Source organism: Pristiophorus japonicus, chromosome 17, assembly GCF_044704955.1.
Source record: "Pristiophorus japonicus isolate sPriJap1 chromosome 17, sPriJap1.hap1, whole genome shotgun sequence".
Classification (NCBI taxonomy): Eukaryota; Metazoa; Chordata; class Chondrichthyes; family Pristiophoridae; genus Pristiophorus; species Pristiophorus japonicus.
In genome coordinates, this window is record NC_091993.1 from 130928102 (window position 1) to 130944124 (window position 16023).

Here is a 16023-nt window from a genome sequence, read left to right on the forward strand (position 1 = left end):
GTTTTATTTTTATTCCAGACAGGGATGTACAATTGCTGAAGTTCATCCATGTGATCTTTAAATGTTTGCCATTGCCTATCCACCGTCAACCCTTTAAGTATCATTTGCCAGTCTATTCTAGCCAATTCACACCTCAAACCATCGAAGTTGCCTTTCCTTAAGTTCAGGACCCTAGTTTCCGAATTAACTGTGTCACTCTCCATCTTAATAAAGAATTCTACCATATTATAGTCATTGTTCCCCAAGGGGCCTCGCACAACAAGATTGCTAATTAGTCCTTTCTCATTACACATCACCCAGTCTAGAATGGCTAGCTCTCTAGTTGGTTCCTCGACATATTGGTCTAGAAAACCATCCTTAATACACTCCAGGAAATCCTCCTCCACCGCATTGCTACCAGTTTGGTTAGCCCAATCAATATGTAGATTAAAATCACCCATGATAACTGCTGTATTTTTATTACATGCAGCCCTAATTTCTTGTTTGATGCTGTCCCCAATCTCACTACTATTGTTTGGTGGTCTGTACACAACTCCCACTAGGGTTTTCTGCCCTTTGGTATTCCATAGCTCCACCCATACTGATTCCACATTATCCAGGCTAATGTCCTTTCTTACTATTGCATTAATTTCCTCTTTAACCAGCAATGCCACCCCGCCTCCTTTTCCTTTCTGTCTATCCTTCCTAAATGTTGAATACCCCTGGATGTTGAGTTCCCAGCCTTGGTCACCCTGGAGCCATGTCTCCGTGATGCCAATTACATCATACCCGTTAACTGCTATCTGCGCAGTTAATTCGTCCACCTTATTCCGAATACTCCTCACATTGAGGCACAGAGCCTTCAGGCTTGTCTTTCTAACACACTTTGCCCCCTTAGAATTTTTCTGTAATGTGGCCCTTTTTGCTTTTTGCCTGAGGTACATCATGGGTTCGATACAGAGTAAAGCGCTCTCTACACTGTCCCATCAAACACTCCCAGGGCAGGTAGAGCACAGGTTAGATACAGAGTAAAGCTCCCTCTACACTGTCCCATCAAACACTCCCAGGTTTCCATTCCCCACTCTAGCCACCCTATAAAATGTTGCCAATTGCGGTGCTATATATGGTTGGTTCTGTGCTGAGTGTCCGTAGCCATTCTGGATCAAGACCACCCCATGTCAGAACTTTATAACATTAGGCCTGGCATCCTCTAAATTTAACAAATGTTATCCTTGTTTGGATACACAAGTGGTTTATGGATTAAAAGGGCTGAGTCAGCAGAGCTGGGACAAAAGGATACAATGGAAGTGGGAACATTTACATGATGCGGGGTTGTGGGCTGGGGGAGCGGTGCTGGGGTGTTGAAGGGCTTGGCTGGGGGTCAGGTCTGGACTGGGGCTGGGGGCGTTGATGGGCTGGGATCTGGGTGGGGTGGGGCTGGGGTGCTGAGGGCGGTGCTGGGGGACTGGGTTGGGGGCGGGGGTGGGCTCGGGGCGGGGCTGGGGGTGGGCTGGGGGCGGGGCTGGCCTGGACTGGGGGCGGGGCTGTTGCTCCTGTACATGGGACCGCGATCGAAGAAGCTGCGGCTGTGACTGAGCTCTGTCGGAGAGACAGCCTTACAGGGTGTGGGGAGAGCAGAGCTGAGGGAGAGTAAGATCATGGCCACTCTCCCTCACCTCCACATGGCCTGTTTCTGCTCTAGGTTGGGGTTTGGGAAGACCAGAGAATATCGGTTGACAAAGATTGAGCTGTGAATATTTGTTGCAGGAATCGGCTTTGCGTTTCTCTATCAGGCAGCGACTGTGATGCACGTAAAGTACTTCAAGAAACGACTGGCAACGGCCTACGCCATTGCCCGATCGGGAATGGGCCTAACCTTCGCCCTCGCCCCATTCACACAGTTACTGTTAGTGGAATATGACTGGCAAGGTGAGCAATGTTAGCTTTCATTCTCTTAATGGCTACAAATTAAATTCAATCCTACATTTTAAAGGCATTTAGCAAAGAAAACTTGTGAGTACATTGAAGAGGGGCAAAGCATCGTCTGCAATGGTTCCGCGATCTCGTGGAGCCGTGTGTGTTGGGCACTGAGTCACGGGCCAAGGGAGGTCCACGGGTCAGCTCATGCACCAAGGGTGTGGTGGGGGGTCACAGCCAGGGGCGGGGTCACGGTGTGGGGGGGTCATAGTGAGGGTGTGGGGGGTGAGGGTGGGGAGGTCACGGTGTGGGGGTCACAGTGAGGATGGAGGGTCACGGTGTGGGGGGGTCACAGTGAGGGTGTGGGGGGTGAGGGTGGGGAGGTCACGGTGTGGGGGTCACAGTGAGGATGGAGGGTCACGGTGTGGGGGGGTCACAGTGAGGGTGGGGGGGTCACAGTGAGGGTGTGGGGGGTGAGGGTGGGGAGGTCATGGTGTGGGGGTCACAGTGAGGGTGGGGGGGTCACAGTGAGGGTGGGGGGGTCACAGTGAGGGTGTGGGGGGTGAGGGTGGGGAGGTCACGGTGTGGGGGTCACAGTGAGGGTGGGGGGTCACAGTGAGGGTGGGGGGGTCACAGTGAGGGTGTGGGGGGTGAGGGTGGGGAGGTCACGGTGTGGGGGTCACAGTGAGGATGGAGGGTCACGGTGTGGGGGGGTCACAGTGAGGGTGGGGGGGTCACAGTGAGGGTGGGGGGGTCATGGTGTGGGGGGTCACAGTGAGGATGGGGGGTCACAGTGTGGGGGGGGTCACAGTGAGGGTGGGGGGGTCACAGTGAGGGTGGGGGGGTCATGGTGTGGGGGGTCACAGTGAGGATGGGGTCACAGTGTGGGGGTCACAGTGAGGATGGGGGGGTCACAGTGTGGGGGGTCACGGTGAAGGTGTGAGTGGGGTCACAGTGAAGGTGTGGGGTTACATTGAGGGGGGAAGGGACAGTGGGGTGGTGGGGGTCATGGGGGGGGGGGGTGGCAGAGAGGGGTCCAGCCCCCTCCCCCGACACCCTGGCTTCGGTCACATTATGAAGATATATTTTATTTCAGCGGGTGACATGTAGCCTGTCTCACTCCGAGTCTGTGATCCAAGTGTAGTGGCAACTGTGGCTCAGTGGGTAGCACTCTCGCTTCTGATTCACAAGGTTGTGGGTTCAAGTCCCACTCCAGGGACTCGAGCACAAAATCAAGGCTAACACTCCCAGTGCAGTACTGAGGGAATGCCGCACTGCTGGAGGGGCAGTACTGAGGGAGGGCCGCACTGCTGGAGGGGCAGTACTGAGGGAGGGCCGCACTGCTGGAGGGGCCGCACTGCTGGAGGGGCCGCACTGCTGGAGGGGCAGTACTGAGGGAGCGCTACAATGCCGGAGGGGCAGTACTGAGGGAAGTTCATTGCAGTAACCTTAACACAGATAAACAGGCATGTACCATCTTGTCACAGCTCAGGGCGCTTCATAGACAGAGAATTGCTTTGAAATGTGATCACTGTTTGCAAGTGATTGTGGCAATATGCCTCAACAGCAGTCATCCGGATGAACTTGTTGGTCAGGACACTGGGGGAACTCTCTGCTCTTCTTTAAATAGCACCGTGGGATCCTGTGCATCCAACTTGATAGACAGCCGTGCCTCAATTTAACATCATATTCGATGGACAGTGCAGCATCCATCAGTACTGCACTGGAGTGACAGGCTTAAAAATAGCCTCGGGTGACAGAGTGTTGCTGATTGAGCCAAACTAATATTCAAATAAATATAAACAATTGTGGGAACAAACTGTTCGATTGAAATAATATTCTGTTCAATAAAAGTTTCCCTTGAGGAAGATAGAGGGGCAAATGGCAGTTGGGGTGTGGAATAGACAGATGTGTGGTAATGTCCATGGGCAGAATGCCAGCAATGGCCAAGCTGTACTTTGAGCAGCCCACGCACACATGCAACAGACCTGGACAACATGTAGGTTTGGGCTGATAATTGGTAAGTGATATTCGTATCATTTCCAGCAAGAGAGTCTACCCACCTCCCCTTGACATTCAATGGCATTACCATGACCGAGTCTTTCACCATCAACATCCTGGGGGTCACCATGGACCAGCCACACACATACTGTGGCTACAAGAGCAGGCCAGATTCCCTTCCCAGGTGTCCATCTCTCCGCACGTTCACAGGGTGCCTCGGGAGCATTTTATCATCTTACAGGTCATAATGTGTAAGATATTGCAAGGTAGGATGGGGCTTAGGAATTAAACTCTGAGTAAAATCACACAGAATATGCAGCACAGAAACTGGTCTAACCAGTCCGGGACGGTGTTTATTCTCCTCCTATTCCATCTCCCTGGTCTCAGCCTTTCAGCACAGCTTCCTATCTTCTTTTCTCTCATGGACTCATCTAGTTTCCTTTGGTGGTGAGTTCCAGGTTCTAACCGATCTCTGAGTAAAGATATATTCCTTATTTCCCAATGGATTTTGTTAGTGACTATCTTGGATTCATGGCCCCTAGTTTTGGAAACATTCTCTCCACAACCACCCTGTCCAATCCATTCGTCATTTGAAAGATCTCCATCAGGTCATCTCTAAGTCTTTTTTCTAAAGACAAAAGCCCCGACCTGTTCAATCTTTCCCAACAGCTAGAATCTCTCAGTCCTGGTACCACCCTTGTAAATCTTTGTTACACTTTCTCCAGTGCTTCTATATGCTTTTCATCGTATGGAGTCCAGAACTGTTCATAGTATTCCAAGTGTGGCCTGACCAGGGTCCTGTACATTTAACATAACTTCACTACTTTTAGAAATAAATACTACTTTTAAAAATTAATTGCTTTGCTGATCCGCGATGCTGCTTTTAATAATGGGTTCACCTGTATCCCTAGATTTCTTTGCTCTTCTACCCCTTTTGGGTGTACGTGATGGTTCTGTTTTTCCTACCAAAGTGCATCACCTCACAGTTAACTTTGTTAAACTTCATTTGCCACTTAACTGCCCAGTCTGCAAATTTTCTAATGTGGCCTTGTATTATGTTACAGTGAGTTATATTTGGGGATTTTAAATAAGCTTTTGCTGTTTCCTTTCCTATTGAAAGTGAATGAAAAATAATTGAAAACCCAAAATATAATTTTCACAGCATTTAAGAGTAAGTTGTTGGGGGTAAGTGCATTGAGGTGATGAAATATTACATAAATCCATCGCTTCCACATCATGAAATATTGAAAGAAGTTGGAAAAGTGTGTTTTTATTTCATAAACTGACTTCATTGTTTACGGTACATTCTGGAAATTTCCAGACATCTCGGTCCAAATTACGGAATTAATCCACATCAATGTTCCCTAATGTTACCCCCTTGTAAATATTAACACTCCTGTGGGTCTTCCTGTAGATATTAAGAACATAAGAACATAAGAAATAAGAGCAGGATTGGGCCCCTCGAGCCTGCTCCGCCATTCAGTGAGATCACAGCTGATCTTCTACCTCAACTCCACTTTCCCGCTCGATCCCCATATCCCTCGATTCCCTTAATATCCAAAAATCTATCGATCTCAGCCTTGTATATACTCAACGACTGAGCCTCCACAGCCCTCTGGGGCAGAGAATTCCAAAGATTCACCCCCCTCTGAGTGAAGAAATTCCTCCTCATCTCAGTCCTAAATGGCCGACCCCTTATCCTGAGACTGTGACCCCTGGTTCTAGACTCCCCAGCTCGGGGGAAACATTCTCCCTGCATCTACCCTGTCAATCCCTGTAAGAATTTTGTATGTTTCAATGAGATCACCTCTCATTCTTCCAAACTCTGGAGAATATCGGCCTAGTCTACTCAATCTCTCTTCATTGGACAATCCCCTCATCCCAGGAATCAGTCTGGTGAACCTTCGTTGCACCCTCTCTATGGCAAGTATATCCTTCCTTAGGTAAGGAGACCAAAACTGTGCACAATACTCCAGGTCTCACCAGGGCCCGATATAATTGCAGGAAGACACCTGTGGGGACTTCCTGTAGATATTAACACACAAACCCAAGGGAACCTCTGTAGGGGTCCAATAAGAACAAATGTTTTGTCAATGCCAGTGTTTTTTTAACCTCTACAGGTGCTCTGCTTATTTTGGGAGGTATAATGTTGAACCTCATCGCTACCAGCATGCTACTGAGACCGATTTATCTCCATGAAAACCAGCCCACGTACTCTGAATCATCCTCGAATGCGAAAACGCTCATAACGCCACATGGCAGTGCATTTCAGAATGGGACAACGAAACAAAACCGCTTGGAGAGCCAATCAGAAGGCTGTTTGATCACCGCCAATCCCAACGGTGGCCACTCGGCCATTGGTCACCTCGGTATGTCCAAGAACCAGGACAGCTGCATCCTGAGAGACGAGAATCTGAGTATCAACATATCCCGCGTGGAGACAGAATCCAGCATCTCACACGAGAGCAAAGCCTTTTTGGACAAAGTCACTTTCAGATCCACTCACAGTGAGGCTGTAGAGTTTTCCAACAGGGACAAGGGAACACAAAACCTCCCTCCGAAGGAAAAGCTGCTCGACTTCTCGCTGTTACGAGATCCTTTCTTTTGTATTTATACGTCCTCTGTGGTGTTCAGTCAGTTAGCATACTTCATTCCGTACTTTCACCTGTCAGCAAGGGCTAAAACCTTGGGTATTAATGCGATGGACGCATCCTACATCATCTCTGTTGCAGGTGAGCTGAGGCCTGAAGGTCTTGTCCGAGTGAGTGAAGTTTGCTTTAGATTTGCTGTCCTGAAGGAGCTTCTCTTGTTTGGGTACAGATCGAAGGGGCACTGGCCTTCATGCCACAAACATGTGTGAACCGAGACACTAAAGCCTCGGGCCCTGGCGGGCGATATTCTCACTCAGCAGCATCCTAGATTGGAAAAGCTGGACTTGGTTGTCAGCAGATTGTTCACCTGTGATGGGAGGCGGAGTGAACAGCACAAGTGAGCCTGATCCCAGCAACTCCAGGTGTCCGCACACCTTTCCCAGCAGGAGTGCACCGAACCTTCCGCCACAGCTGTATGCAGATCATTCCTTGCTTATCTGAAATCTGGGAGTGTCCGGCACACCATTTAAATAATGCGGCAGGAATCCCTGCCTCCTGGGTCCGTACGGAGTGTTTACGGAGTGTGTATAGACAATGCGCAGGCACTGAAAACCGGCTTTTCGGATCGGTCAAGCTGGAGCTCGACAGATCCGCCGTGTCTCGGGAGTGAGGACATTCGCACGGGCAAGATTGCAGGATTTACCCATATCTCACCCGGCAAATGTGCTCCAAACTCTTGCACATAGCCGACTGTTACAGGCGTAAGCATTTTAAAATAAACAAAAACATTTTAAAATAAAATTATAAAAACACATTTTATTGTTAAAAACCCTCCCCACTACGGTAAGTTTATTTTAAACCATAATTAAAAAAACTTTTTTTTAAATCAGAAAAATATATATTTTTTTAAAATACATAAATAACTAATTTAAATTAATAAAAATATGTGCTGTATTTTTTCTATTTTTTATTATTGGTTTTGTGTGTTTGGGGGGGTTTCTCATTTATAATAATGGGGAGTCCAACTTACGGAGTTCCCATTATTATGAATGAGCATGTACTTTACCTGATTGGCTGCCTAGAGCCATGTGACTGCAGCTCCAGCCCGATGTGCACGTGCTGCGAAGCGCAGTCAGTGGCCTCAGGACCGGGAACTCGCGGGAGGCCAGCAGGAATAGGTAAGTGCGCATCTTTTTAAAGTTTTTTACCCGATCGCCCGCGGGAAGCAGCCCGCTGGGATTTCTGGGCCCTAATTCCCGCAGTAGTTCATCTGACAGCACTGAAGGGCTCAGTGCCGGGTCCCTGGCTTTTTGTGGTATATGTCAAATACTTGGACTTGAATGTTTGGGGGGTATGATTAAGAAGTTTGCAGACGACACTAAAATTGGCCGTGTGGTTGATAATGAAGAAAGCTGCGGATTGTAGGAAGATATCAATGTACTGATCAGGTGGACAGAACAGTGGCCAATGGAATTCAATCCGGAGAAGTGTGAGGTAATGCATTTGGGGAGGTCTAACAAGGCAAGGGAATACACATTAAATGGTCGGACACTGAGGAGTGTAGAGGAACAGAGGGACCTTGGAGTGCAGGTCCACAGATCCCTGAAGGTAGCAGGCCAGGTAGATAAGGTGGTTAAGAAGGCATATGGAATACTTGCCTTTATTAGTCGAGGCATAGAATACAAGAGCAGGGAGGTTATGCTTGAACTGTATAAAACACTGGTTAGGCCGCAGCTGGAGTACTGCGTGCAGTTCTGGTCATCACATTACAGGAAAGATGTGATTGCACTGGAAAGAGTGCAGAGGAGATTTACAAGAATGTTGCCTGGACTGGAGAATTTTGGCTATGAGGAAAGATTGGATATGCTGGGTCTGTTTTCTTTGGAACAGAGGAGGCTGAGGGGAGACCTGATTGAGGTGTATAAAATTATGAGGGGCCTGGATAGAGTGGATAGGAAGGACCTGTTCCCCTTGACAGAGGGGTCAACAACCAGGGGGCATAGATTTAAAGGAATTGGGGGGAGGTTTAGAGACATTATGAGGGGAAATGTCTTCACCCAGAGGGTGGTGAGGGTCTGGAAATCACTTCCTGAAAGGGTGGTAGAGGCAGAAACCCTCATCACATTTAAAAAGTACTTGGATGTGCACCTGAAGTGCCGTAACCTACAGGGCTATGGACCAAGAGCTGGAAAGTGGGATTAGGCTGGGTAGCTCTTTGTCGACTGGTGCGGACACGATGGGCCGAAATGGCCTCCTTCTGTGTTTAAAATTTCTATGATTCTATGAAGAGAGAGAGAGACTGGTGGGGTGGGGGTCGGAAAGAGAGAGTGAACGAACGAGAGAGAGAGAGAGAGACTGGGGGAAGAGAGAAAGAGAGAGACTGGGGGAAGAGAGAGAGACTGTGGGGGAGAAGAGAGACATTTCGATCACACTGCAATCTCCAGGTTTCAATCCACCTGATCACTATCGAAGTGTTGTCTCGGGATCGATTGCGTGCTCGCGATGGGGAGCTGAGTCCACAGGGAGCACGGTGCAGGATTTGTCGCCCATGATTTCACACAATGCAACCCTGCGAGGTGCTCTCCCTTTCATACTTTGCAGCATCAGTGCTGGCCAGCTAGTACCTCATGGCCCTTTCACTTTCCCAGTTAAAGAAATGCAATCTCTGCCAAGCAGGAGAGTGTCGGGTTCTGTTCTTGCTGTCAGTGGATCTCGGGGGAGTTAGCAATAGCCACAATGCCCTTGAGTGAGCAGAAGGTCCAATCAGACAGTGTTCCCACTCTGGATCGCATTCCGATGGACAGTGGTGAGGTGGTGAGGGTAAGTGAGTGGGCACATGGAGACTGGGTGATCTCGAGGGAGCTGTAGGTGCCTGTGGACTTGTAACATGGAGCAGGAAATGGGAAAGTTCCTGATGTAGTCAAGTCTCAATCTACTTCACTCCCAGTCCACTTTCATGGGGCAGTTGTGATGGTCATGATAAAAAGCATCATCCCCACTGACACCTGGGAGTCCCTGGCCATAGACCACCCTAAGTGGAGGAAGTGCATCCGGGAGTGCGCTGAGCACCTAGAGTCTTGTCGACGAGAGTATGCAGAAATCAAGCGCAGACAGCGGGAGGAGCGTGCGGCAAACCAGTCCCACCCTCCCTTTCCTTCAACCACTGTCTGTCCCACCTGTGACAGGGACTGTGGCTCTCGTATTGGACTGTTCAGCCACCTAAGGATTCATTTTAAGAGTGGAAGCAAGTCTTCCTCGATTCAGAGGGACTGCCTATGATGATGATGATATCGAGCAGCTCCACATTAGCTGGGAGTGTTGGAGTTCATTCTAATCCAAACAGCGTTTAATCTCTCAAACTTTGGAAAGAAATGAAGATTCATTTTCCTTTCAATGATCCACAGCGCTTAATTCAGGAAATGCTTTTCCCATTTAACAAGGCACGCTGCCTCCACTTGGAAATTCACAGCTGTACCACGCAGCACTGGCCTGGGCTGCCCGCGTTACCCTCTGGGACTACTGTCATTTCCCCATGGGTTTGATTTGCAGCCAGCAGAAATTGCTATTTCAGAGTCATGGACATGTGATGATAGCCGCCCTCTCGATCTGAATCCCTCCGCACAACCCCCAGAGCAAAACGATTATCCAACTAACTGTTAGAATAAAACCGGATTCAATAACTTGTATTTATATAGCGCCTCTAACATAGTAAACATCTCGAGGTGCTTCACAGGAGCGTTATAAAACAAAATTTGACACCAAGCCACATAAGGAGACGTTAGGACAAAAGCTTGATCAAAGAGGTCAGTTTTAAGGAGCGTATTAAAGGAGGAAAGAGAGGTAGAGAGGTTTAGGGAGGGAATTCCAGAATCCAGGGCCCAGGCAACAGAAGGCACGGCCACCAATGGTGGAGTGATGAACATTGGGGATGCTCAAGAGGCCAGAATTAGAGGAGCGCAGAGATCTCGAGGGTGGGAGGGGTTGTGGGGCTGGGGGGATTACAGAGATAGGGAGGGGCGAGGGCCATGGAGGCATTTGAAAACAAAGGCAAGAATTTTAAAATCGTGACGTTGCTTAACCAGGTTTCAATGTGGGTCAGCGAGCACAGGGGGTGATGGGTGAGCGGGACTCGGTGCGAGTTAGGACACGGGGCAGCGAGCACAGGGGGTGATGGGTGAGCAGGACTCGGTGCGAGTTAGGACACGGGTCAGCGAGCACAGGGGGTGATGGGTGAGTGGGACTCGGTGCGAGTTAGGACACAGGGCAGTGAGCACAGGGGGTGATGGGTGAGCGGGACTCGGTACGAGTTAGGACACGGGGCAGCGAGCACAGGGGGTGATGGGTGAGTGGGACTCGGTGCGAGTTAGGACACAGGGCAGTGAGCACAGGGGGTGATGGGTGAGCGGGACTCGGTACGAGTTAGGACACGGGGCAGCGAGCACAGGGGGTGATGGGTGAGCGGGACTCGGTGCGAGTTAGGACACGGGGTCAGTGAGCACAGGGGGTGATGGGTGAGCGGGATGGTGCAAGTTAGGACACGGGGCAGCAGCGTTTTGGATCACCTCTAGTTTACGTCGGGTAGAATGTGGGAGGCCGGCCAGGAATGTGTTGGAATGGTCAAGTCTGGACGTTGCAAAGTGTTTTGATGAGGTAACAGAGAGGGTTGATGAGGGTAATGTGGTTGGCGTGGTGTACATGGATTTCCAAAAAGCTGTTTGATAAAGTGCCACATAATAAGCTTGCAGCAAAGTTGAAGCCCATGGAATAAAAGGGACAGTGGCTGCATGGATACGGAATGGGTAAAGGGCTTGATGGACCACTTGGCCTCCTTCTCTGGTGTAATTATGATTCTAAAGGCACAGATAAAGGTTTCAGCAGCAGATGAGCTGAGGCAAGGGCGATGTTACGGAGGTAGAAACAGGCGGTTTTAGTTATGGCGCAGATATGTGGTCAGAAGCTCACCTCGGGATCAAATATGACACCAAGGTTGCGAACCGTGTGGTTGAGCCTGAGACAGGAGTGGGGTAGAGGGATGGAGTGAGAACATGCAGCGTGTCAAAGGGAGGGATTCATTCTCTGCCGCTACAGCGTAACCATCGCGTACGGACTTCAGTTCTGGAACCTGCTGTACGGTGGATTGCAGTTAGTTGCTGTGTGTGCAAATCCTGCAGATTATCATTTGAAAGGCCAGTGGAAACAAATCACTCGGCTGAGAATTACAAATCAAGATTCATCATCATCATAGGCAGTCCCTCGGAATCGAGGAAGACTTGCTTCCACTCCTGAAGTGAGTTCTTTGGTGGCTGAACAGCCCAATACGAGAACCACAGTCTCTGTCACAGGTGGGACAGATAGTCGCCGAGGGAAGGGGTGGGTGGGACTGGTTTGCCGCACGCTCCTTCCGCTGCCTGCGCTTGGTTTCTGCATGCTTTCAGCGACGAGACTTGAGGTGCTCAGCGCCCTCCCAGATGCACTTTCTCCACTTAGGGCGGACTGGTCTTTGGCCAGGGACTCCCAGGTGTCAGTGGGGATGTTGCACTTTATCAGGGAGGCTTTGAGGGTGTTTGTCGTGTTTCCGCTGCCCACCTTTGGCTCGCTTGCCGTGTAGGAGCTCCGAGTGGAGCACTTGTTTTGGGAGTCTCGTGTCGGGGGCATGCGGACTATGTGGCCTGCCCAGCGGAGCTGGTCGAGTGTGGTCAGTGCTTCAATGGTGGGGATGTTGGCCTCGATGACGACGCTGATGTTGGTGCACCTGTCCTCCCAGGGGATTTGTAAGATCTTGCGGAGACATCATTATGATTATTATTTTTTTAAACAGCAGATTGGACTAGTTTACAACACTTAAGTTAGTGTCTCCTTCAGATCAACACCAGCAGCTCACTCTGCAATAACATTTGCAATTTGTATCTTGGGTGAGCCACTATTTTGGTGAAATGCCTCATTAACATCGTGACGGAGGGACCTGGTCAACTGGCGAATGCGAACCGTGGTTATACCCAGTTATACGAAGTACAAGAGTGGCCCCCTTGAGAAATCTGGCTGTTCATCGCTTGGCCCCAAGGTTGGTAAACGGGGTGCCCAATTGAGACAGACATCAGCAGGTACATCCCACCTCCCTACTGTAGGTAGCGATACTGGCTCTCTCCAGGAATGGTGCAGATGGTTGGCAAAGACATTTCCCCGTGCTTTGAAGTCCCACTGCTGGGAACAGTTACCATACCCCGTGTCCGCTAATGATACGTGAGTGATCCGTGACAATGGGTCAGGGTATCGAACTGTAGATATCACAACAGGCGAGACTAGACTAAGGGCCATCAATATCAGACAGTCACTCATAAACCCAATGGGGAATTCAGGAGAAACCTCTTTACCCGGAGAGCGGTGAGAATGTGGAACTCGCTGCCACAAGGAGTGGTTGAGGCCAATAGCAGAGATGGATTTAAAGGGAAGCTGGATAAACACATGAGGGAGAAAGGAATATGGTGTTAGGGTGAGATGAGGGGGGGTGGGAGGGGGCTGGTGAGGAGTATAAACACGGCTCGGAGCGGTGGGCCCAATGGTCTGTTTCTGTGCTGTAATTACTGTGTTACACTGAGTTAGTGCCGAGGGAATGGAGTTTGTGGTGGGGACCGAAGGCAAGGGGGGGGGCGGAGTCGCCCCGTTTGGAGGCGGTAACCTTCTGGGGCCAGGCCAATTATCGCCCTGCCCCCGGTGCGTAATTCGGCTCCTCAACAGAGAGGAGCGCTATCGGAGGCGTTCTGCGCCTGTAGATGGGCGCTCCGAGGGTGGCAACGTGTTCCGGAGCCCAGCGCACTGAGGCAGCAGAAAGCCCCTCCCCTTCAATTAAAGGCGCGCTCTGCAGTCCCCTTGGCCGCTGCCACTGGGCCTCCCTCAACTGGGCCGACAGCCCAGCCCCCGTAACGAGGGCCGCCATTGTCAGCCCACGGCGCAATAGGCCAGCACCTCCCTCACCACCTGCGGGGCAATATCCTCCGTGGGGTGCAATGGGGTCGGCGCACATGCGATAACATCATCGCCGTACGTGCGCCAGCCCGGGGCACAAATCGCGGGGCGAGGCGCTAACAATGCAACACCCTCCAAACCTCGCGGGCAATTTCCTCAGAAGCGCTCTAGACCCTTTCCCCCGGGTGAGAACTTCATTGCGCCCCAATCGTGCCCCCCAGAGGCGATTAAAAAAGGGTATTTTCGCCCCCAATAGCTTCGGTCTTCCCAATATTTAATTAATGGAAATTTCTGCTCAACCAGAACTGGATGTGGGACAGGCAGTCTGACAATTTAGAGACCGTGGAGGGGTTGAGAGAAGTGGTGGTGAGGTAGAGCTGGGTGTCTCAGTGTACATGTGGCAACTGAGGCTGTTTTTTCGGATGATGTCACCAAGGGGCAGCATGTAGATGAGAAATAGGAGGGGCCAAGGATAGATCCTTGGGGGACACCAGAGGTAATGGTGTGGGGGTGGGCAGAGAAGCTGTTGCAGGTGATTCTTGGGCTACGATTAGATAGATAAGAATGGAACCAGGCGAGTGCAGTCCCACCCAGCTGAACGATGGTGGAGAGGTGTTGGAGGAGGAGGAGTGGTCAACCGTGTCACAGACTGCAGACAGGTTTCAGTGTCTGCGTGTGAGTGGGATTAGCACATGGACGTTTGGGAGCCGAGATTGAATCCTGCGTGTAAAAATCTATCCTCCAGCGGCTGAAGTAAGTCTCAGTTGGATGGGTTTGTTGTCTATGTCAAGTGTTGAGAATAATGTGTTGGCGTGGGTTAGGGCGGCTGTACCTCAATCAGTTGTCCCAATCGATTGTTGTGGGCATTTCGAATAAAATCGTAACCTTTCTTTGGAAAGGGTTCTCCAGTGCTTTGAGCACATGGGATAAAGCTGCCCTTGGAAATACACAGAGAGGGAGGCCACCGACCCGTGGTGTAGGTTATGGAATGGTCACACCAGTTGGTGCAGCCTAGTCATACTCTTTCACTCGGGTTGGGGTTAAGGTGCAGAGTGGCAGGAGCTTTACTCCACACCGCTCTGTGCCGGAGCTGATCTGGGAGTGTTTGAAGCTCACACTGGATCAGAGCCTGATCAAGGAAGGATACCCAGGCCTAGAAATTTGTGAAACTTAAAGGGGAGGTGTGCTGTGGTTAAACAAAAAAGCTCTGATATTCTTCTGCACCCCGTTGGTGCTTTGAATGCGGGGCCAGTGCCGCGATGGGTCAGCTCGAGACCCCTACTCCCCGGGGTCCGGGGAGGACCCTTTGCTGCAGGGTTTGCAGCTGGGTGGGACTACACTCGCCTGGTTTCATTCTTATCTATCTATTTAAGCAAGGGAAGAGCCCTTCCTATACAGCAGCACCACGTGGCCCAGCGCATAGTGCTGTGCCCCACACCTGACCCGTCCGCCCTGTTACTGCCCCCGATAAGGGCTTATGGGGAGCGGGCAGGGAAGTGAAGCTGAGTCCATGATCGGATCAGCCATGATCTTAGTGAATGGCGGAGCAGGCTCGAGGGGCCGTATGCCTACTCCTGCCCCTATTTCTTATGTTCTAAAGGAAGTGGAGCTTCTCGCGAGAAATTGGGGTCACTGCCCCAAACCCAATTTTTCCCCACCAGAGTATTCAAGGTCATCCACACCCGATGTACAAACCCCCAGCCGATCCATTCCAACACTAATGTTAACCATGTCAGTATTTATATTGTCACGACCTGCCCACACTCCCTCGCCCCTTCCCACGCTGCTATCAAAAGCTGGAATCATTTGATCTAGCAGTTGCGGCACTTTTTCTGGATTATGCTGGGTGTTATTGGGAGGGCCATCACCCTTTGCATTAATCAGCCCCCCCCCCCCGCACTTGAATTAATTAACCCCATCCTTGCAATAACCCACCCCCCTTCCATTAACCCCCCCTTGCATCAACCCCACCCCCCTTGCATCAACCCCACCCCCCCTTGCATTAACCCCCCTGCATTAAACCCCCCCTTGCAATAACCCACCCCCCCTTGCATTAACCCCCCCCTTGCATTAACCCACCACCCCCCTTGCATTAACCCACCACCCCCCTTGCATTAACCCACCACCCTCCTTGCATTAACCCACTTCCCCCTTGCATTAACGAACCCCCCCTTGCATTAACCCACTCCCCCTTGCATTAACGAACCCCCTCCTTGCATTAACTAAACCCCCCTTGCATTAACAAATCCACCCCACCCCTCTTGCATTAACCCCCGCTCTGGGCACCGGGTGGCAGGGACTGAGTTGTGGCTTGTAGCCAGGGCTGGGGTTGGAGTTTAACGCTGGTGTGCTGGACAGTGAAGACAGGGTGTGAGCTGGGCCTGAATGCTCGCATGCAGTCAGTGCAGTACGTGTGCTGCATGGCAAGAGGCCACTCATTGCTGTGTGCTGCATTTCACAGTCCGCCCGCCCACTTGAGGAGAATAGCTGTCACATGGCAACACAACACAGCCTGCTGTTTCAGCAGCGCCTCTGCCTCAGCTAATTCGGATCGTTGGGTGTTCCTCACAGA

At 50.8% G+C, this 16023-nt stretch overlaps 1 protein-coding gene across 3 annotated transcripts in view; it reads left to right on the forward strand.

The window, feature by feature from the left end:
* The window catches only part of slc16a4 (solute carrier family 16 member 4), a 138828-nt gene that overhangs the window by 102295 nt on the left and 20510 nt on the right, over positions 1-16023 (forward strand). For all 3 annotated transcript variants that reach the window (XM_070859287.1, XM_070859289.1, XM_070859288.1), the window contains 2 exons: positions 1747-1908; positions 6018-6629. In XM_070859287.1, the coding sequence (XP_070715388.1) occupies positions 1747-1908; positions 6018-6629 (774 nt within the window). The remainder of the gene's footprint in view (positions 1-1746; positions 1909-6017; positions 6630-16023) is intronic.